The sequence below is a fragment of the Cetorhinus maximus genome, chromosome 23, assembly GCF_964194155.1.
Source record: "Cetorhinus maximus chromosome 23, sCetMax3.hap1.1, whole genome shotgun sequence".
In the NCBI taxonomy this organism is placed as follows: domain Eukaryota; kingdom Metazoa; phylum Chordata; class Chondrichthyes; order Lamniformes; family Cetorhinidae; genus Cetorhinus; species Cetorhinus maximus.
The window spans coordinates 33837840-33861651 of record NC_135901.1 but is presented as its reverse complement, the minus strand read 5'-3'; the positions used below and the strand labels follow the sequence as shown (position 1 = coordinate 33861651).

General features: G+C 46.4%; 3 protein-coding genes across 3 annotated transcripts in view; 2 read left to right on the top strand and 1 right to left on the bottom strand.

Annotated features, from left to right (window-relative positions):
• LOC144697491 (uncharacterized) overlaps positions 1 to 23812 on the top strand; it is a 1380819-nt gene that overhangs the window by 1070633 nt on the left and 286374 nt on the right. The gene's annotated exons all lie outside the window — the stretch shown is intronic.
• Positions 1 to 23812, bottom strand: part of LOC144697971 (uncharacterized) — an 82886-nt gene that overhangs the window by 13341 nt on the left and 45733 nt on the right. The window lies entirely within an intron of this gene.
• Positions 1377 to 23069, top strand: LOC144697555 (uncharacterized). The gene is made up of 5 exons (XM_078569603.1): positions 1377 to 1489; positions 7752 to 8847; positions 14134 to 14806; positions 18932 to 19104; positions 19360 to 23069. Exons 2-5 carry the CDS (start codon positions 7860 to 7862, stop codon positions 20166 to 20168), a joined length of 2643 nt encoding a protein of 880 aa, XP_078425729.1. The 5' UTR covers positions 1377 to 1489; positions 7752 to 7859; the 3' UTR covers positions 20169 to 23069.

Below are 23812 nucleotides of genomic sequence, written 5' to 3'. Positions count from 1 at the left end.
AGAACTCATTATCAGAAGGGCTTGAGACCCCAGCATGAGCTGGATACTCGTGGGTAAAATCACACTGTGAAAAGGTCGTTCTCCAGCTGAATGTGGAAATGGATTCACTCGATTGTCCCATTTGCTGACACAACAGCATAGTCATGTCTGAGGGAGACCTTTTAGATACTTCATGTGTTCAAAGGGATTACTTACATTGCCACCTGTTAATACTCCAGCTTTAAAAGGTTGAAGGATTTGATCCATAATTGCTACATTCTTACTGACAAGACGGGGTTCAAACGTTCTGTGTTTGGGAGGGAAAACATTTGTTCACACTCCCACTGAGACTCCCGTGTGTTCACATCTAACGTCCTCCCTAACAGCAGTGTGCGTGTCCACCACATGGACAGCAGTGGTTCAAGAACGCAGCTCACCACTACCTGCTCAAAGGCAATTAGGGATAGGCCTAGCCAGCGACACTCACATCCCATGAATGAATAAAAACTAGAGGTTTGTTCTGTTGTTCATTACACCCAGGACAGAACAATGGTGGAGGGCCTGTGCATTTTCATTGACATTTGATTGAAGTAAGAATTGTGTGTCTTGGCCCTGTGACTCCAAGCGTAATTAGATTACAAAACATCATCTTCTATGCAACAAAATTGATTTTCGATGGCGGCGAGGTTTCCCAGGAAACAATGGGGGAGACAATATGCCCTATCCTCACTGCAGGAGCTCCATGCGCATGCGCTGTCTGCGAAGTGACTGGAACATGCACATTGCGGACTTTCAACTGGAGCATGCGCAGTACGGTCTGTACCTGGAGCTATTCGAAGCGACTGAGAAATGACGAACACAAGCGAGTAAATGGAGCCGGTGAGTGAGGAGAAATAGAGGCGGTGGAGTTAACTGGGAGGCTTCATAAACACCTAGTGGAGGTCTGAAACCGCGAAATGAAGCTACCAGTCCCGCGGTTGCACCGTACGGGACGGCGGCTGCTGTGGTCGCGTCTTCCCTCGGAGACAGGCCCGAGATAACGGCCGCCATCTTTGTAGGGGGCAAGATGCGGTAGGGCGCATGCGCGAACGCCATTTTGCCTGGGGACAATGTACAGTAGGGCGCTTGCGTGAAGAGAATGTGAATTTCTATCTGGACTGACTGGGATGGATTTTGGAAAGGGGAGGATTTACACATAGCAAACTCAAACCAAGAGAAATGTTTGTCTCTCCTCAATTTCTATCCTTCCCTGACAGTGATAGATTTTGGAAACTTCTTTTACAGGGGGTTAGAAGGGGAGGATTTACACACAGCAAACTCAACCAAGAGAAACGTTTGTCTCTTCTCAATTTCTATCCTTCCCTGACAGTGATAGATTTTGGAAACTTCTTTTACAAGACAGTAGAAGTGGAGAATGACAGACGGAAAACTCAAACGAAACATCACATCAAAACCTGACAGTCACCCGATTCATCAGGACCTCAATGTCAGCAAAATTTGGATTTAGAAGGTACACAGTTTGTCTGTTCTGTCTGTGAGCAAAGATTCAAGGTGAGAGTAAGACCATTCACTGGGGGAAAGCCAACTTCAGTGGTGTCAGAATGGATCTGATCAAGGTAAATTGGAATCAAAGGTTGGCAGGAGAAACTAACTGAACAGTGGGCTGTCTTTAAAGAAGAAATACTTGAGACACAGTAAAGATTTGTTCCCACGGAGGGGATAAGAGTAAGGCAAACAAATCCAGAGCTCACTTGGATGATAAAAGAGATGGAGATTAAGATGACAATGAAAAAGTGCGCTTATGACAGATGTCAGGCTAGTATGCAGGCACAGCAAGTAATAAGGAAAGCTAATAGAATGTTATGATTGATTGCAAGGGGAATTGAATACAAAAGTAGGGAGGTTATGCTTCAGTTATACAGAGCACTGGTGAGACCACATGTGGAGTACTGTGCACAGTATTGGTCACCTTATTTAAGAAAGGATGTAAATTCACTGGAAGCAGTTCACAGAAGGTTTACCAAACTAATACCTGGAATGGGTGGGTTGTTTGAGAGGAAAGGTTGGACAGGCTGGGCTTGTATCCGCTGGAGTTTATAAGAGTAAGAGGAGACTTGACTGAAACACATAAGATCCTGAGGGGTCTCGACAGGGTGGATGTGGAGAGGATGTTTCCTCTTGTGAGAGAATCTAGAACTAGGGGTCACTGTTTAAAAATAAGGAGTCACCCATTTAAAAGGGAGATGAGCCAATATGTTTTCACTAGAGGGTCATGAGCCTTTGGAACTCTCTTCCTGAAAAGGTGGTGGAAGCAGAGTCTTTGAATATTTTTAAGGCAGAGGTGGATAGATTCTTCATAAGTAAGGGGGTGATAGGTTATCAGGAGGACGCGGGATGCAGATTTGAGGTTACTATCAGATCAGCAATGATCTTATTAAATGGTAGAGCAGGCTCGAGGGGGCTGAAATGGCCTCCTGCTCCTTGTTCGTAGAATACAACCAAGAACCAAGCTGAAGGTAGAAGGTTCAGAGGGGAATTGAAAAAACAAACAAGGGAAGCAAAGTGGGAGCATGAGAAGAGACTGGCAGCTGACATAGAAGGAAATCAAAACGTCATCTATAGGCTTCTAAATATTAACAGGGTGGTAAATGGAGGAGCTGATTAGAGATCAAAAGGGTGATTTACCCATTGGGACAGGGGGTATGGAGGAGGTATTAAATGAATATTTTGCATCTGTCTTTACCAATGAAGATGATACTGCACAGGTCAAGTTGAAAGAGGAGGTAGATCAGACACTTGGGTTTAAAATTGATAAGGAGGAGGTATTGGATAGGGTGTCTGATAAAGTCGATCAGGCACCAAGACCGGATGAGATGCATCCAAGGATACTGAGGGAAGTGTGGGTGGAAATTGTGAAGGCACTGGCCATAATTTTCTAATCATCCTGAGATTCAGGGGTGGTGACAGAGGTCTGGAGAATTGCAAATGTTACACCACTGTTCAAAAAAAGTGTGTAAAAATAAGTCCAGCAACTACAGACCAGTCAGTTTTACCTCAGTGGTGAGGAAGCTTCGAGAAACAATAATTCAGGACAAAATTAACAGTCACCTGAGCACATGTGGGTGAGTTACAGATGTCATGAAGCTATTAATGTATGTAATATATTGGAAAATATTTTTCTTTTAAAATAGAGGTTTAGTCTATGGGTGTGTCTTAATTGGATAAAGCCAGCTTTGATATGTACTAGTTTTGAGATGTAAACAGAGAGGTAGAGTGTATTTACATTTTTTGAATAGAGTATTCAAGAAGTGGGACGAAAACTGACGCCTATCTAGCAGCTACCAAGCCATATGTTTATATTACTAATAAAATTGGTACTATGAAATGGGTTTTATTGTTAGAAGAGTTGAGTGATACAGTGAGAATTTACATTCAATGGGCGGTGGTAGGTATAACTCCAGCAGTGTTGTGTGTGTAGAGAAGAGGCAATGTGATATCAAAAGGCAGCTGTAAGCCTCCAACTGGCTCCACGGGAGCAAAAGTGATAAGAGCCTCATTTTGAATTCATAAGGTGAAAATGCTTTGCCTGGTGTTTGGTTAAGTCTGTGGTTTGCTGTTGCCTAAATGGAGATTAGTTTGGGAATTTGTTAAAAGTGGTGATAATAGTCATTTGTAGCCATGTGTATATATATTTTAACCTGTGTAAATTGATAAAATGTTTCACTTAGTTTAATGTAAAACCTCGAGAACTTGTGATAAAAACAAAAAACTACTGCGGATGCTGGAAATCCAAAACAAAAACAGAATTACCTGGAAAAACTCAGCAGGTCTGGCAGCATCGGTGGAGAAGAAAAGAGTCGACGTTTCGAGTCCACATGACCCTTCAACAGAACTGAGTGTAGTTAGGAGAGGGGTGAAATATAAGCTGGTTTAAGGTGGGGGGCGGGGGGAGAGAAGTTGAGGGTGGGGTGGTTGTAGGGACCAGCAAGCAGTGATAGGAGCAGATAATCAAAAGATGTCACAGACAAAAGGATCAAAGAGGTGTTGAAGGTGGTGATATTATTTAAGAAAAGTCCTAATTAAGAATGGATGGCAGGACACTCAAGGTACAGCTCTAGTCGGGGTGGGGTCGAAAGACTGACAAGGTATTAGTTGTAGATTTAAAAATAATGGAAATAGGTGGGAAAAGAAAAATCTATATAAATTATTGAAAAAAACAAAAGGGAGGGGGAAGAAACGGGGTGGGGATGGGGGGAGGGAGTTTAAGATCTAAAGTTGTTGAATTCAATATTCAGCCCGGAAGGCTGTAAAGTGCCTAGTCGGAAGATGAGGTGCTGTTCCTCCAGTTTGCGTTGGGCTTCACTGGAACAATGCAGCAAGCCAAGAACAGACATGTGGGCAAGAGAGCAGGGTGGAGTGTTAAAATGGCAAGCGACACGGAGGTTTGGGTCTTTCTTGCGGACAGACCGCAGGTGTTCTGCAAAGCCGTCGCGCAGTTTGTGTTTGGTCTCTCCAATGTAGAGGAGACCGCATTGGGAGCAACGAATGCAGTAGACTAAGTTAGGGGAAATGCAAGTGAAATGCTGCTTCACTTGAAAGGAGTGTTTGGGCCCTTGGACGGTGAGGAGAGAGGAAGTGAAGGGGCAGGTGTTGCATCTTCTGCGTGGGCATGGGGAGGTGCCATAGGTGGGGGTTGAGGAGTAGGGGGTGATGGAGGAGTGGACCAGGGTGTCCTGGAGGGAACGATCCCTACGGAATGCCGCCGGGGGGGTGAAGGGAAGATGTGTTTGGTGGTGGCATCATGCTGGAGTTGGCGGAAATGGCGGAGGATGATCCTTTGAATGCGGAGGCTGGTGAGGTGATAAGTGAGGACAAGGGGGACGCTATCATGTTTCTGGGAGGGAGGAGAAGGCGTAGGGCGAATGCGCGGGAGATGGGCCGGACACGGTTGAGGGCCCTGTCAACGACTGTGGGTGGAAAACCTTGGTTAAGGAAGATGGAGGACATGTCAGAGGAACTGTTTTTGAAGGTAGCATCATCAGAACAGATGCGACGGAGGCGAAGGAACTGAGAGAATGGGATGGAGTCCTTACAGGAAGCGGGGTGTGAGGAGCTGTAGTCGAGGTAGCTGTGGGAGTCGGTAGGCTTGTAATGGATATTGGTGGACAGTCTATCATCAGAAATTGAGACAGAGAGGTCAAGGAAGGGAAGAGAAGTGTCAGAGAACTTGTGGTCTGATTCCTCAATTTAGAGTTGCATCTCAAACGTAACATTTAAATTATAGGTAATGACAGTTGTTTAAAGTTTCCCGCTAAGATTTTGAATAACTCCGCTTTATCAACTGCATCGGTCATAACACCGAAAGCCAGCATGGATTCGTTAAGGGTTTTGTATAGATAACAGAGAGGGTTGATCAGGGTAATGCTTTAATGTAGTGTACCCAGTCTTCCAAATGGCATTAGATAAAGTGCCACACAACAGACTTGTGAGCAAAGTTATAGCTCATGGAAAAAAGGGACATTAGCAACATGGATATGAAATTGGTTGAATGGCAGGAAACAGAGAGTAATGGTTAAAACAAAAATACCTGGAAAAACTCAGCAAGCCTGGCAGCATCTGCGGAGAGGAGCACAGTTAACGTTTCGAGTCTGAATGAACCTTCAACTGAACTAAGTAAAAATAGAAGAGAGGTGAAATATAAGCTGGTTTAAGGGGGGGTGGGACAGGTAGAGCTGGATAGAGGGCCAGTGATAGGTGGAGATAACCAAAAGATGTCACAGACAAAAGGACAAAGAGGTGTTGAAGGTGGTGATATTATCTAAGGAATGTGCTAATTAAGGGTAGAAAGCAGGACGAGCAAGGTACAGATAGCCCTAGTGGAGGCGGGGTGGGGTGAAGGAATCAAAAAAGGCTCAACGGTAGAGAAAAAACTTTTAGCCTTTTTTGATTCCTTCACCCCACCCCACCCCCACTTGGGCTATCTGTACCTTGCTCGTCCTGCTTTCTACCCTTAATTAGCACATTCCTTAGATAATATCACCACCTTCAACACCTCTTTGTCCTTTTGTCTGTGACATCTTTTGGTTATCTCCACCTATCACTGGCCCTCTATCCAGCTCTACCTGTCCCACCCCCCCTTAAACCAGCTTATATTTCACCTCTCTTCTATTTTTACTCAGTTCTGTTGAAGAGTCATGAGGACTCAAAACGTTAACTGTGTTCCCCTCCGCAGATGCTGCCAGACCTGCTGAGTTTTTCCAGGTATTTTTGTTTTTGTTTTGGATTTCCAGCATCCGCAGTTTTTTGCTTTTATATTAAGAGAGTAATAGTTATTGGATGTTTCTCGGACTGGAAGAAAGTTTATACTGGAGTTCCCCAGGAGTCAGGACTCCTGCTCTTCCTAATATATACAAATGACCTGGACGTTGGTGTTCAGGCACTGTTTTGAAATTTGTGGACAGTCTTGGGTGGGCACAGAGCGAAAAGCAGGTTGTGTGGTCTGCTGTAGGATTATCAATAAAGATTGATTATCGATCATGAGAAATCGGAGCAGGAGGAGGCCATTCGACCCAGCGAGCCTGCTTCACCATTCTATAAGATCCATGGCTCATCAGATCGTGGCTTTAACTCCACTTTCCTGTTTGTACCGGCGGGGGGGAGGGAGGGGGGGGAGGGGGGGGTGGCGGGGTGGGGTGACGGGGAGGAGATTAAGGAGGAAATTCCTCAGCTTGTGATTAAAATCAGGAATGCCGAAGAGGCCGGAATTAGATGAGTGTAGGGATCTTGGAGGGGTGTGTGGCTGGGGGAGATCACAGAGACAGGGGTGAGGAGAAATGTGGTGGAAATCAAGGATGGGAGTTTCCAAATTTTGGTACTTCTGAAAAGGAAGCCTTTGTAGGACAGTGAGCACAGGGGTGATGGGTGAACAAGATTTTGTGCGAGTGAGCACACGGGCAGCAGAGTTTTGGATGACCTCTATTAAAGATATATAGAATCTTTCTCCTTCACCTCCTGCCTCTCCTGTCTGTGTGTCTGTCTGTCTCTCTCTCTCTCTACCTCACACACACTCTCTCAGTCTCTCTGTCTTTCTCACACTCTCTCTTTCAGTTTCTCTCACACTCTGTCTCTCTCCCTCTCTCACACTCTGAGTCTCTCTCACACCATAGAACCATAGAACACTACAGCACAGAAAACAGGCCCTTCTAGTCTGTGCCGAAATATTATTCCGCTAGTCCCATTGACCTGCACCTAGTCCATAACCCTCCAGACCTCTCCCATCCATGTATCTATCCAATTTATTCTTAAAACTTAAGAGTGAGCCCGCATTTACCACGTCAGATGGCAGCTCGTTCCACACTCCCACCACTCCCTGAGTGAAGAAATTCCCCCTAATGTTCCCCCTAAACCTTTCCCCTTTCACCCTAAAGCCATGTCCTCTCGTCGAGAGACTCTCAGTCTCTCTCACATTCTCAGTCTTTCTCACACTCTCTCACATTCACTTTCTCTCTCACACTCACTCTGTCTCTCACTCTCTCCCCTCCCATGGAGTCCAGAGTCTTGTGTTTGCCCAGACTGGGTGGCAGGTTCCCTCCCCTGAAGGATATCAGTGAACCAGTTGAGTTTTTATGACAATCCAGCAGTTTTCATGGTAACTTCTTCCTAGTGCCGCCCCACAAATTACCAGATTCATTCAATTCAATTTCACAACCTGCCTTTGTGTTTTTGTGGGTTCTCTCTCACTCCCTTTTTTCTGTTTTAAATCAATTTCACAGGGTTTTAGAAGGGGAGGATTTGCAGTCGGGAAACGCAAACCAAATATCACATCAGGTCTGACGGAGTCGCCCAGTTTATCGTAACCTGAATATCATCGGATTTTGAACATGGAAGGAAAAAGCACCATTCACAGTGGGGAGAAACCGCACACGTGTTCTGTGTGTGGACGAGACTTCAGCCAGTCATCTGACCTGTTAGAGCATAAACTCAGTCACACTGGGGAGAAACCGTGGAAATGTGGGGACTGTGGGAAGGGATTTAATTACCCATCTGAGCTGGAAACTCATCAGCGCAATCATACTGGGGAGAGGCCATTCATCTGCTCCAAATGCGGGAAGGGATTCACTCAGTCATCCACCCTGCTGAAACACCAGCTAATTCACACCAGGGAGAGACCTTTTAAATGCCCAGATTGTGGGAAGTGCTATAAAAGTTCCGAGAACCTAATGTGCCATCAACGTGTTCACACTGACGAGAGACCGTTCAGGTGCTCTCACTGTGGGACTGGGTTCAGGCAATCGTCGCAACTCACTGTCCATCAGCGCAGTCACACTGGGGAGAGACCATTCACCTGTTCCGAGTGTGGGAAGGGATTCACTCGATCATCCCACCTGCTGACACACCAGCGCATTCACACTGGGGAGAGGCCATTCACCTGCTCCGAGTGTGGGAAGGGATTCACTCAGTCATCCGAGCTGCTGTCACACCAGCGGGTTCACATGGAGGAGAGACCTTTTAAATGCCCAGACTGCGGGAAGTGCTATAAAAGTTCTGGGGAACTGATGCGCCATCAACGTATTCACACTGACGAGAGACCATTCAGGTGCTCTCACTGTGGGACTGGGTTCAGGCAATCATCTCATCTCATTGTACACCAGCGGGTTCACACCGGGGAGAGACCATTCACGTGCTTTGTGTGTGGGAAGGGATTCATTAATTCATCCCAACTGCGAACACACCAGCGAGTCCACACTGGGGAGAGGCCATTCACCTGCTCCGAGTGTGGGAAGGGATTCATCAATTCATCCCACTTGCTGACACACCAGCGAATTCACACTGGGGAGAGGCCGTTCACCTGCTCTGATTGCGGAAAGGGTTTCATTACTTCACCCCACCTGCTGACACACCGGCGAGTTCACACTGGGGAGAGGCCATACACCTGCTCTGTGTGTGGGAAGGGTTTCACTCAGTCATCTGCCCTACTGAGACACCAGCGAGTTCACAAGTAACTACAGTCATTGGAGTTTGCTGTTAATCACATCCAGGTTGTTTCTGTTGATGTTAACAAATTCCCACCCATTCATAAATGTTAATATTGTGGGAAAAAGTCAAATAAATCAGCTCTGTGTTAAACATGCAATGCATTGAGTCTTTTTAATATCTCCATCAAAAGTCAGTTTCTTCTGAAGTTTTCTGCCTCTCCCCTGTCTCCTCCATCCTCATCTGCAACAAGTACAAGGAGCTCGTGGATCTTCTTTGTCACTAAGATTGAGACAATCCAATCAGCTGCTACTGCTGTTTCCCTCCCTTCCACTAGCCCATTCCTAGACCCCATGTCCTTACAAATCCCAACCCCATCACTAACCTCCATTTCCTCTCCAAAGTCTTGATCACCTTCCAAATCCATGTTTTCTTCCCTAGAATTCCATGTTTGAATCCGTCCAAAGGGATTTCTGCCCCTGCCACAGTATTGAAACAGCTCTTATCAAAGTACAAATTATATCCTGTGTGAATGTGACAAAGGTAAACTCTCCCTCACTGTCCTTCTCAGCCTGTCCGCAGTCTTTGACATCATGGACCGAACCATCCTCCTGCAATGCCTCTCCACTGGTGTCCAGCTGGGTGGGACTGCACGCTTCTGATTCCTTTCTTATCGATCTCATTGTAGCCAACGAATTACCTCCAGTAGCTGTGATTATTTGGGTTCCATTTTCACAGACTCACTCACTCGCTAAGTGATCAAATGTCACTGAACTTTGACAGAAAATTTCATGATCACCCTCACAGGAATCATATTTTGCAGACCAAGTGCATCTATCTACTCCAGCCCTTTGGATATGATCACCAGAGAAGAATGAAAATGTTGCAGTCCACAACCGAAGCTCATTGTAGCAAAAACATCTGATAATTCCAATTAAAATCCAAAGTATATCAGAACAAAGTGTCATTCTGCTACAGGTTTATAAATAAAGATTGGTTATGAATCATAAGATCATAAGAAATTGGAACAGGAGTAGGTTATTCGGCCCAGTGAGCCTGCTTCAACATTCAATAATATGGAAGATGTGATTGTGGTCTTAACTTCACTTTCCTGCCTGTCCCCATAATCTATAACTCCCTTGTGGATCAAAAACCTATGTAGCTCAGTTTTGAATATCTTCAAAGACACAGCCTCCACTGCTCCCTAGGAAGAGAATTCCAAAGATTAACAACCATCTAAATGAAAAAAAATTCTCCTTATCCCCACTGTAAATGCACGGCCCCTTAACTGTGCTCCATTGTTCTACATTCCCCACGAGAGGTGATACCTTCTCAGCATCTACCCTGTCAAATACCATCAAGGATCTTACATCGTTCAATAAGATCACCTTTTGTTCTTCTAAACTGCATGACTATAGGCTCAACCTTTCCTCACAGAGAACAGCGGCTTTCCAGAGTTCAACCGAGTGAACCTTCTCTGAATTGCTTCAAATTGAATTATATCCCTCCTCAAGATTATCCCACAATTCAAGATTATCAGAAGGTGCGAATGGTAGGAGTTGGAGCTTCGTTTTTGAAAATTTCTAACCTCTGTGCGAACATGATCCAGATTCAGACAAAGCTTAACTGAGACTGGGTGTCTAATGGCAGCCGGATTACCCACAATTCCGTGCGCCTCAGAACCCGCTCTATCTGCCACGGGTTGTCTGGGTGGATGGCGCATGCTCGGAGTCTCCTGCTCTCTTTGCTTGAGGTTGGGTGCCGGAGAGAAGCCGGAAGCGGCGGATAATGAGAGTGGAGAATGTTCATTGGTTCAGATTCGGCTCTGGGGCCGCACTCGGTATTTGTAAACCCCGCCCCCCCGACACTGACCTCTCACCTGACCGTTCACAATGCCCGGCTGATTGATGGCTGCTTTTGACCAATAGAAAGAGGAGGTGGGACTGGAGGACCTTGCGTGAGCGGCTGGTCCTCCAACCAATCGGAGTGAACGGGGGCGGGTCCTGGTTGGGAGTGAAGCATGCGCAGTGTGAGTAATGGCGTTGGAAGGACGCTTTTTTTCTCGAATGCTCAACCGGTGAGGGAGTAAATGGCGGCGCGGAGGGAGCAATGGATCTGGCGGGTGGGCGGAGGGGCTTCGTAAACATATTGTGTAAACCATAAACCCTGAAAAAGAACTTCGCGGTCCCCGGGGGATCGTCCCTCCGTTTACGCCCAGCAAGGCCGCAGCGTTCTCCCAGTTCCAGACCCGGGTTAACGGCCGCCATCTTTATTGGGGGCAATGTGCAACAAGGCGAATGCGCAGTCGCCATCTCTGTCCCCAAGGACAGAATGGAAACAAATTGTCCATCTTGTGGCAGTGTTAAAAGGTATATATGTAAATGCAAGGAGCATAGTAAATAAAGCCGATGAGCTGAGGGCACAGATAGACATATGGCAGCATGATATCATCCCTATAACGGAAACTTGGCATAAGGAGCGGCAAAAATGGCAGCTCAGCATCTCTGCATATAGAGGTTTCAGGCAGGATAGGGAGGGGGGATAAAAAAGGTGGGGGTGGAGCATTATTGGTTAAAGAATCAATTCCCACTGTGAGGAGGGATGGTATGCTAAATGATGCATCAAATATGGGTTGAGCTCAGAAATAAAAAAGGGGTAGTCACACAGCTAGGAGTGCACTATAGACGCCCAAATATTGGGAGGGAGTTAGAAGAGCAAATATTTAGGCAAATTTCTGAGTGAAAAAACAATAGGGCAGTAATCGTTGTGGACTTCCCTACCCTGAAAATTGAAATTAACAAGGCAAAGAGAGGATACGAAAAAATATTGGCAGGTAAAATCAAAGAAAAACCAGTACATTAAGAGCAAGAGAATAACTAAGTAAAACGTATGGCCTATCAGAGATGTACATGATAGGCCATGGGTTTTCCTTAGTTATCAGAGATGTACATGATAACTTGAGGGTTGGTGCAGAAGATGTGGGCAGGGTTCTCAATGAGTACTTTGTCTCTGTCTTCACTAAGGGGAAGGATGATGCAGACATTCTAGTTAAAGAGGAGGAGTGTGAAATATTAGATCCAATAAGTATAATGAGAGAGGATGTACTGGAGGGACTGGCATCCTTGAAGGTGGATAAATCACCTGGGCCAGATGGATTGTATTCCAGGCTGTTGAAGGAAGCCAGGGAGGAAATAGCGGATGCTCTGAGGATCATTTTGCAATCCTCAATTCAGGTGAGGTCCCAGAGGATTGGAGGTCTGCAAGCATTGTACCAATATTTAAAAAAGGTGCGAGGGCTAGGCCAGAAAATTATTGGTTGGTCAGTCTGACTTCGGTGGTGGGCAAATTATCTGAAACAATTCTGAGAGACAGGGCAAACTGTCAACTTAGAAAGGCACAGGTTGACCAGGGATAGTCAACTTGGTCCTTTTAGAGGAAGGTCGTGTCTTACTAACTTAATCAAATTTTTTGAGGAAGTAACAACGAGGATTGATGAGGGTAGTGCAGTGGATGTTGTCTACATTAATTTTTGTAAAGCATTTGATAAGGTCCCCATGGCAGACTGGTCAAAAAAGTAAGATCCCATGGGGTACAGAGGAAGCTGACACATTGCATTCAAAATTGGCTCAGCGACAGGAAATAAAGAGTAATGGTTGATGGATATTTTTGCAAATAGAAAACAGTTTCCAGTGATGTTCCCCAGGGCTCTGTGTTGGGACCCTTGCTGTTTGTTGTATATATTAATGATTTGGACTTAAATGTGGGAGGCATGATTGGGAAATTGGCCGTGTAGTTGATAGTGAAGAGGAGAGCTGTTGACTCTTGAATGATATCAATGGTTTGGTTGAGTGGGCGGAAAAGTGGCAAATGGAATTCAATCTGGAAAAGTGTGAGGTAATGCATTTTGGCGGGGCAAACATAGCAAGGGAATAATCAATAAACGGGAGGATATTGAGAGGGGTTGAGGAAGTGAGAGACCTTGCAGTGCATGTCCACAGGTCCCTGGAGGTGGCAGGACAGGTGGACAATGTGGTCAAGAGACAATATGGAATGCTTTCCTTTACTGGGCGAGGTATTGAGCAGGGATGTAATGATGGAACTATATAAGATGCTGCTTAGGCCACAGCTGGAATTTTGTGTCCAGTTCTGGTCACCACATTACAGGAAGGACATAATTGCTTTGGAGAGAGTACAGAGGAGATTTACAAGAAAGTTGCCAGGGCTTGAAAATTGCAGCAATGATGAATGATTGGATAGACTAGGGTCGTTTTCCTAAGAACAGAGGAGGCTGAGGGATGACCTCATTCAGGTGTACAAAATTATGAGGGGCCTAGATAGGGTAGACAGGAAAGACCTGTTTCCCCTTGTGGAGGGGTCAATTACCAGGGGGCATAGATTTAAGGTGATTGGTAGGATTAGAGGGGACGTGTGGAAAAAACTTTTTCACCCAGAGGGTGGTGGGCGTCTGGAATTTGCTGCCTAAATCGGTGGTTGAGGCTGAAACGCTCAACTTATTTAAAAGGCACCTGGGTCTGCACCTGAAGTGTTGCAACCTGCAAGACTATGGACCAGGTGCGGGAAAGTGGGATTAAAAATGAACGGCTGGCTTCTTTTTCCCTCCTTTTTGGCTGGTGCTGACACAATGGGCTGAATGGCCCGTTTCTGCTGAAACTTTTCCCTGGTTCTATGGGTGGCAGGTTCCCTTCTGTGAAGGACATTCATCTTCACATACACCTACTACCCTGGTCCTTCAAGGTGGTGGAGGTTGAGGGTTTGGGAGATTCTGTCAATACTCTGGCTGCACTGTAGAAATATGAAATCTTTCTCCTTCACCCCCTGCCTCTCCTAGCTCTCTCTCTCTGCTCTCATTGATGCCAGAGTCTTTCTATGCCCAGATTGGGTGGCAGGCTCCATTCCCTGAAGGACAGTCATGAACCAGTTGGATTTTTACGACAGTCCAGCAGCTTTCATGGTCACTTTTTCCTATTTTAAGTTGTTTTTTTTACAGGGTATTGTAATGGGAGGATTTGCAGGAAGGAAGCTCATAGCAATCGTCAAATCAAGAGCTGACAGAGTTACCGATTTTCTTCTAACCTGACTATCATCAGATTTTGAACATGGAAGGAAAAAGCACCGTTCACAGCAGGGAGAAACCATACACTTGCTCTGTGTGTGGTCGAGGCTTCAGCCAATCATCTGGCTTGTCGAGACACAAGTGCAGTCGCACTGGGGTGAACCCGTGGAAATGTGGGGACTGTGGGAAGGGGTTCAATTACCCATCTGAGCTGGAAACTCATCGACGCAGTCACACTGGGGAGAGACCATTCACCTGCCCGGAATGTAGGAAGGGATTCACTCAGTCATCTACCCTACTGACACACCAGAGGGTTCACACTCAGGAGAGGCCATTCACCTGCTCCAAGTGTGGGAAGGGATTCACTCGCTCAACCATCCTGTTGAAACACCAGCGAGTTCACATTGACGAGAGACCTTTTAAATGTCCAGACTGCGGGAAGTGCTTTAAAAGTTACGGGGAACTGATGCGCCATCAACGTATTCACACAGATGAGAGACCGTTCAGGTGCTCTCACTGCGGGACTGGGTTCAGACAATCATGTCATCTCACTCTACACCAGCGGGTTCACACTGGGGAGAGACCATTCACCTGCTCTGATTGTGGGAAGGGATTCATTAATTCATCCCATCTGCTGACACATCAGCGAGTTCACACTGGGGAGAGACCGTTCACCTGCTCCGAGTGTGGGAAAGGATTCACTCAGTCATCACACCTGCTGACACACCAGCGAGGTCACACCGGGGAGAGACCATTCACCTGTTCCGAATGTGGGAAGGGGTTCACTCAGTCAGCCACCCTGCTGAGACATCAGCGAATTCACACTGGGGAGAGACCGTTCACCTGCTCAGTGTGTGGGAAGGGATTCATTAATTCATCCCACCTGCTGACACACCAGCAAGTTCACACTGGGGAGAGACCATTCTCCTGTTCTGTGTGTGGGAAGGGATTCCCTCAGTCAGCCACTCTGCTGAGACACCAGCAAGTTCACGAGTAACTGGTGATAGGATTTTGCTGTTAATCACATTCATGTCTGAACCATGTTCATTGAGGTCTGTTTCTGCTGATGTTAATAAACTCCAGCCCAGTTATCGGTGTCAATGTCCTGGATCAAAGTCAAATAAATCATTTTTGTGTTAAGTACAGTGTGTTGAATCTTTTTCAATACATCTAACAGAAGTTAATTCTTTTTGAAGGGCTCTCCCTCTCCCTGTCTCCACCGTCCTCACCTCCAACCACCAGTGTGAAGAGCTCATGGAGCTTCTTTGTCATTAAGATTGAGACAATCTGATCAGCTGCCTCTGCTGCTACACTCCCTTCCACTTACCCATCCTTGACCCCAAAGTTCTTGCAAACCCCCGAACCATGTCTCTCCAGCCTTTCCGTTCCAAACACCTGGTCACGTCCCAAATCCATGCCCATCTCTCCTAGAACTCCACATTTCAATCACTGCAATAAGATTTCTGCCCCTGTCACAGTATGGAAACAGCTCTTATCAAAATGTCACAAATTACATCCTCTGTGACTGTGACAAAAGTAAACTCTCCCTCCTTGTCCGTCTCAGTCTTTCTGCAGTCTTTCACAATGTTCACCAAACCATCCTCCTCCAATGCCCCTCCACTGCTTTCCAGATGGGTGGGGCTGCACGCTCCTGATATAGAGAAGAAGGGAATCTATCCCTCCTTATCTATCTCATTGTAGCCAGAGAATCCCCTGCAGTAAAAGTGGTTATTTGAGTTATAGTTTTAGATATTCACTCAGTAAGTGATCAGGTCTCACTGCACTGATATAAAAATGTTCCATTATCACTCTCACAGTGCCCATACCTTACAGGCCAAATCCGAACTACACAAGCCCTCTGGATAAGATCAACAGAGAAGAGTGAAGAGGTTCCAGTCCACAACCCAAACTTAGAGTGGTAAAAACATCTGCTAGTTGCAGTTAAAATATAAAGCGTAGCAGAACAACTCTATATTGGTCTGTCACAGGCTTATTGAAACATATTCATTGCCAAGATTGGCCATTAGCTCCATTGTTGCAGGGTGGGGATGGTTAGAGTTGGACCATAATCCTTTTCATTTTCCAATCCCTATGCTAACAAAATCTGATCCCTTCCCCGATTCAGATAAAGATTAACCGATACAGGGTCTCTAATGGCGGCCGGATTACCCACAATCCAGTGCGCCTCAAAAACCGCTCTATGTGCCGCTGGTTGTCCGGGTGGATGGCGCATGCTCGGAGTCTCCTGCTCTCTTTGCTTGAGGTTGGTGCGGGAGAGAAGCCGGAAGCGGCGGATGGTGAGAGTGGAGAGTGTTCATTGGTTCAGATTCCCCGACTCTGACCTCAGCGAACAGCTCACAATGCCGGGATGCTCCCGACCAATAGGAAGAGGGGGTGGAGCTGGAGTATTGGGGTCGAACGGCTGGCCTTCCAACCAATCGGAGTGAACGAGGGGCTGGGAGTGAAGCATGCGCAGTGCGAGTAATGGCGACGGAGAGACGGTTCCTTCTCAGATCCAAAATCGGTAAGGGAGTGAATGGCGGGGCGGAGGAAGCGATGGCCGGAGAGGCTTCGTAAACATATTGTGTGAACTTCAAGCCCCGAAAAAGAACTTCCCTGTCCCCGGGAGACCCTCTCCCCGTTTGCAACCTCTCTCCGTTTGCATCCAGCGAGGCCGCAGCTTTCTTCCCGGGACAGACCCGGGTTAACGGCAGCCATCTTTATTGGGGGCAACGTGCAGCGTTCGCCCCGAATGTGAGGTCGCCATCTTTGTTGGGGGCCATAAGACCATAAGACATAGCAGCAGAAATTAGGCCATTCGGCCCATCGAGTCAGCTCCTCCATTCACTCATGGCTGATAAGTTTCTCAACCCCATTCTCCCGCCTTCTCCCCGTAACCTTTGATCCCCTTGCCAATCAAGAACCTATCTATCTCGGTGTTAAATACAGTCAATGACCTGCCCTCCACAGCCTTCTGTGGCAATGAATTCCATAGATTCACCACTCTCTGGCTAAAGAAGTTTCTCCTCATCTCTGTTCTAAAAGGTCTTCCCTTTACTCTGAGGCTGTGCCCTCGGGTCCTAGTCTCTCCTACTAATGGAAACATCTTCCCCACGTCCACTCTATCCAGGCCTTTCAGTATTCTGTAAGTTTCAATCAGATCCCCCCTCATCCTTCTAAACTCCATCGAGTATAGGCCCAGAGTCCTCAAACGTTCCTCATATGTTAAGCCTTTCATTCCTGCGATCGTTCTCGTAAACCTCCTCTGGACCCTCTCCAGGGCCAGCACATCCTTCCTGAGATACGGGGCCCAAAATTGCTCATAATATTCTAAATATGGTCTGACCAGAGCCTCAGAAAGCCTCAGCAGCACATCCCTGCTTTTATATTCTAGTCCTCTCGAAATAAATGCCAACGTTGCATTTGCCTTCCTAACTACCGACTAACGACCGGGGGCAATGTTTTTGGAATCTTTTCAATGACAATGGGAGCAACATTAACATAATGAAACTTTCCAAGTTCATTGCACAGAAATGTCCCAAAGTAACATTTGACACTGAGTCACATAAGGAGATATTAGGGCAGGTGACCAAAAGCTTGGCGAAGGAGGTAGGTTTTAAGGAGTATCTTAAAGGAGGAAAGAGAGGTGGGGAGGTTTAAGGAGGAAATTCCAGAACTTGTGGCCTAGGCAAATGAAAAAACGGTCACCAATGGTGGAGTGATTAAAATCAGGAATGCACAAGAGGCCAGAATTAGATGAGTGTAGAGAGATCAGAGGGGTGTGTGGCTGGAGGAGATTACGAAGATAGGGATGGTTACAACCAAAACAAGGATAGGAATTTTAAACTTTTGGTGCTTCTGAAAAGGAAGCCTTTGTAGGTTAGTGAGCACAGGGGTGATGGGTGAACAAGATTTGGTGCGAATGAGCACACAGGCAGCAGAGGTTTGGATGACCTCAAGATTACAGGGAGGTTGAATGTGGGAGGCCGGCCGGGAGTGCGTTAGTATAGTTAAGTCTAGAGGTAACAAAGGAATGGATGAGATTCAGCAGCAGATGAGCTGAGACTGTGATGGAGTCGGGTGATGTTACTGTGGTGGAAATAGGTGATCTTGGTGATGATGTGGTTGGAAGCTCATCTTGGGGTGAAATATTTCACCATGGTTGTAAACAGTCTGGTTCAGTCTCAGACAGTTGTCAGCGAGAAGGATGGAGTCAGTGTCTAGGAAGTGGAGTTTGTAGCGGGGACTGAAGGCAATGGCTTCAGTCTTCCTAATATTTGAATGAAGGAAATTTCTGTTCTTCCAGCACTGGATGTCAGACAAGTCAGGAGGGTGTGTGACTTGGAGGTGATGGTGTTCACATACACCCTCTATCTTGGTTCTTCCAAGAGGTGAAGGTTGCGGGTTTGGAAATTCTGTAAAAGTTCTGGCAGAGTTGTAGATATATAAGATCACTGTCCTTCACCCCTTGCCTCCCCAGCTCTCTCTCTCAGTCTTTCATCTCAATAAGGCCAGAGTCTTGTGTAGACCCAGACCGGGTGGCAGCTTCCCTTCTCTGAAGGACATTAGCGAACCAGTTGGTTTTTTTTACATCAACCCGGCAGCTTTCATTTTTTCCTCGTGCCAGCCCTACGGATTAACAGATTCATTCAGCTCAATTTCACAACTGCATTTGTGTTTTTGTGGGTTCTCTCTCACTCCCTTTTTTTCTGTTTTAAATCAGTTTCACAGGGTATTAGAAGGGGAGGATTTGGAGTCGGGTAACTGAAACCAAACATCACATCAGGGCCTGAGAGAGTCGCCCAATTTATTGTAACCTGAGCATCATCAGATTTTGATCATGGAAGGAAAAAGCACCGTTCAGAGTGGGGAGAAACCTTACACGTGTTCTGTGTGTGGACAAAGCTTCAGTCAATCATCTGGCCTGTCAAAACACACGTGCAGTCACACTAAGGAGAAACCATGGAGATGTGGGGACTGTGGGAAAGGATTCAATTACCCATCTGACTTGGAAAAGCATCGGCGCAGTCATTCCGGTGAGAGGCCGTTCAATTGCTCCGAGTGTGGGAAGGGATTCAGTCAGCTATCCCACCTGCTGAGACACCAGCGGGTGCACAGTGGGGAGAGACCATTTAAGTGCCCAGGCTGCGGGAATTGCTATAAAAGTTCTGGGGAACTGATGTCCCATCAACGTGTTCACACTGATGAGAGACCATTCAGGTGCTTTCACTGTGGGACTGGGTTCAGACAATCATTTCAACTCACTGTACACCAGCGAATTCACACTGGGGAGAGACCGTTCACCTGCTCCCAGTGTGGCACTGGGTTCACAGAGTCATCCAACTTGCAAAGACACCAACGAGTGCACACTGGAGAGAAACCGTTCACCTGCTCTGAGTGTGGGAAGGGATTCACTCGGTCATCCAACCTGCTGAAACACCAGCAAGTTCACACTGGGGAGAGGCCGTTCACCTGCTCGGAGTGCGGGAAGAGATTCACTCAGTCATCCAAGCTGCTAACACACCAGCGAGTTCACACTGATGTGAGACCTTTTAAATGTTCAGATTGTGGGAAGTGCTGTAAAAGTTCCAGAGAACTGATGTCCCATCAACGCGTTCACACTGACGAGAGACCATACATGTGCTCTCACTGTGGGAGCGGATTCAAGACATCATCTGCCCTCTCTGTACACCAGCGCACTCACACTGATGAGAGACCGTTCAAGTGCCTTCACTGCGGCTCTGGGTTCAGGCAGTCAGGCGACCTCACTGTGCACCAGCGCACTCACACTGGGGAAAGGCCGTTCACCTGCTCCAAGTGTGGAAAGGGATTTATTCAGTTATCCACCCTGCTGAGACACCAGCAGGTTCACAATGGGGAGAGACTATTCACGTGTTCTGTGTGTGGGAAGGGATTCACTCAATCGCGATACCTTTTGAGACACCAGCGACTCCACACTGATGAGAGACCTTTCACCTGCACCGAGTGTGGGAAGGGATTCACTACCTCGTCCACCCTGCTGAGACACCAGCGAGTTCACACTGACGAGAGGCCTTTTAAATGCCCAGACTGTGGGAAGTGCTATAAAACTGCTGGGAACCGGATGACCCATCAACGTGTTCACGCTGAGATGGTGCCGTAGTGGTAACGTCACTGGACTAATAATCCCACAGCCCAGGCTAATGTTCTGGGGTCATGGGGTCAAATCCCCCCCAAGACAGTTGGTAGAATTTAAATTCAGTTAATAAAATCTGGAATTGGAAGCTTGCCTTAGTAATAGTGACCTTGAAACTATCAAATGTTGTTGTAAAAAGTCCCAGCTGGTTCACTAATGTCCTTTAGGGAAGAAAGGGAAGACCAGGACATACCTGGAACAAAAACCAAAAATAGCTGTACAAACTCAGCAGGCTGACAGCATCTGCGGAGAGGGATACGGTTAACGTTTCGAGACCGTATGACTCTTCATCAGAACTAAGGAAAAATAGAAATGAGGTGAGGGGGTGGGACAGGTAGAGCTGGATAGAGGGCCAGTGATAGGTGGAGGCAAAGAAGAGATTGCCAAAGTGTCATAGACAAAAGGACAAAGGGGTGTTGACACTTGTGATATTATCTAAAGGATGTGCTAATGGGGACATTAAGAGTATTTGTAAACCCTGCCCCCCGACATTGACCTCTCACCTGACAGCTCACAATGCCCGGCTGATTGATGGCTGCTTCTGACCAATAGGAAGAGGAGGTAGGACTGGAGGACTTTGCGGGAGCGGCTGGGGGCGGGGCCTGGCTGGGAGTGAAGCGTGCGCAGCTGAGTAATGGCGTTGGAGGGACGCTTGGATGGCATACCTGGTCTGGCCTACATGCGACTCCAGACCAGGAGCAATGTGTTTGACTCTTAACTGCCCTCTGAAATGGCCAAGCAAGCCACTCGGTTCAAGGGCTATTTACAGTTGGACAACGAATGTGGGAATGGCCTTGACAGTGATGGCAAACCTCATAAGGAATGAAAACTCAGATGCCCTCATTGTGGGACTGGGTTCAGGCGATCATCTGACCTCACTGAATACCAGCGAGTTCGCAGCGGGGAGAGACTGTTCACCTGCTCCAAGTGTGGGAAGGGATTCACTTGTTCATCCTACCCACTGAGACACCAGCGAGTTCACAAATGAGTGCAGTAATTGGATTTTGCTGTTCCTTTTGAAGGGCTCTCCCTCTCCCCTTTATCCTCCTCTCAAACAACAAGTGTGAGGAGCTCATGGAGCTTCTTTGTCACTGCGATTGAGCCAATCTGATCAGCTGCCTCTGCTGCTTCCCTCCCTTCCACTAGCCCACTGGGCCAAACTGTCTCTAAAGTTCTCCTTAGTCCCATCGCTGAATTCCCATCTTTTTCCATCCAGCCTCCACACACACACACACACACCAGTGAGTTCAGACTGGAGAGCACTTAAATGCTTAGATTGTGAAAAAAGCTTTAAAAACCCACATTTACTGATGGTTCACCAGTGTATTCACTCCGGTTCCACTCCATTCATTTGCCCTCAGTGCGGGAAGAGGCTCAGGTGTTTGTCCATCCTGCTGCAACACCAGTGAGTTCACACCCGGGAGAGATGTCCCGACTCACTGGGGATTGTGCGCTGTAACAAGCCCCATTGTTCATCGAGCTGAGAGAAATGTGAAAAGTTTGACCAAACCACCAGATTGCCCCAACTCTACCTAATTCAGGTTAATAGAATATGAGCACCAGGTTTGTAAACTTAATAAGTAAATAACTGTTTATTGAACAAATTGGCTTTAACCAGAGGCAAAAGAAAGAAATATGAACTGCTAACTTCTAACACTATAACTTAAACTCTACCCTTTCTTAAACCCCTCTACACTAACACACGCACACAGACATTAGACACACAAAACATGGATTTTAAGGGTGAGATAAAACAGCTCAATAGCACCAATCCGGTGTACAGGATTAGATGGGTTCGTTTTGCTTGATGCCTTCCAAATTCCTTGCAGTTTGTTGTTGATGACACGAGGTGGTCTCCAGCACTTTCAGTCTGTGGTTCACTGGTTGAAAAACTTGCTTTTCAATGTCTCTACTGGTGATTTCTTCCCTTTTCCTCTTGACAGGGGTTTTCAGAGAAAGCAGGTTACAGAGATATGAGGAATAGCCAGCTAGCTACTATGGCAGAATCACTGGAATCTTACAAACACAAGAGCGAGAGGTTTTAGGTCTTCCCTCTTTGCAGGCTAGGAGCTGTACTGCCTGCACTGTTACCACACACAACCCTGGTCACCTGGTCAGGCACCAATTAAAATGTTGTCGTCAGGCAGTTCCTTTTAGTCCAGGACTCCTTTCTAGCACCATCCTGTTCTTTTATAGCACGCTCTCTTCCAGGATAGCAACGTTGTAGATGTTCCTCATCCTATGCCAGTGAACATGTCTTTCAAACTGCGGCCATGGTAGTTTTTAAAGCCACAGTCCAATTTTAAAGCAACAGTCCAAAAAAAAATAAAAATAGGTTCTTTACAGAGGTCATTCACCTGCTCTGTGTGGGGACAGATTCACTAATTCATTCAACCTGTTGACATACCAGTGAGTTCACACTGATGGAAGATCTTTTGAATGTCTGGGTTGCAGGAAGTGTTTTAAAAGCTCTGTGGAACTGATGTGCCATCAACTTGTTCACACTTATAAGAAACCTGTTCAAAGTTCTGACCTTGAACAAAACGGGTCTGCTGACATACAAACAATACTGGTTCGAGGCTGTTCTGCATGTGGGAAGAGATTCACTCAGTCATCTCATCTAGTGACACACCAGTGAGCTCACAGATGACTCCAGGGATTGAATTCTGCTATTTTTGCTGCTGTCAATCACATCCAGGACTGAAGATTGTTCATTCCGACAGTTGGAGTCTGCTTCTGCTGATGTTAATAATCCCTGTAACTGGACTGGAGCTTAATATTCTGTAGAAATGTCAAATAAATCAGCTACATTTAAAACACACTGTTTTAAATTTCTTTTCAACCTGAGTGTTTAATAATGGCACATGGCTGCAGGTTAGAAGGACAATCTGGGGGAGGATCATGCGCCAGGAACAGAACTTCAGCCTGGACAGAGTCCTTCAGACCATGAATCTGAGTTTTAAGTAAAATTAGATAAACATGATAAAATTTTTAAAGAAAGTATTTAAAATAATAAAATGTATATTTGCTATTAACAAATAAAATAAAATTACTAAATAAAATAAGTAAATAAAAGGAGTGGCTATGTGTACCCGCATGGGACCCAGTAATGCCTGTCTCTTTATGGGATATGTGGAACATTCCTTGTTCCAGTCCTACTCAGGTCCCCTCCTCCAACTCTTTTTTCAGTACATCGATGACTGTTTTGGTGCTGCTTCATGCTCTCATCTGGACCTGGAAAAATTTATTAATTTTGCTTCGAATTTCCACCCCTCCATCACTTTCACTAGTCCATCTCCGACACTTCCCTTCTTTGACCTCCCCGTCTCAATTTCTGGTGATAGACTGTCGACCAATATTCATTACAAACCCACCAACTCCCACAACTACCTCGACTACAGCTCCTTACACCCTGCGTCCTGTAAGGACTCCATCCCATTTTCTCAGTTCCTTCACCTCCATCACATCTGTTCCGATTATGCCACTTTCCAAAACGGTGCTTCTGTCATGTCTTCCTTCTTCCTTAACCAAGGTTTCCCACCTACTGTGGTTGACCCATCTCCCGTGCCTCTGCCCTCACACCATCCTCACCCTCCCACAACCATGATAGG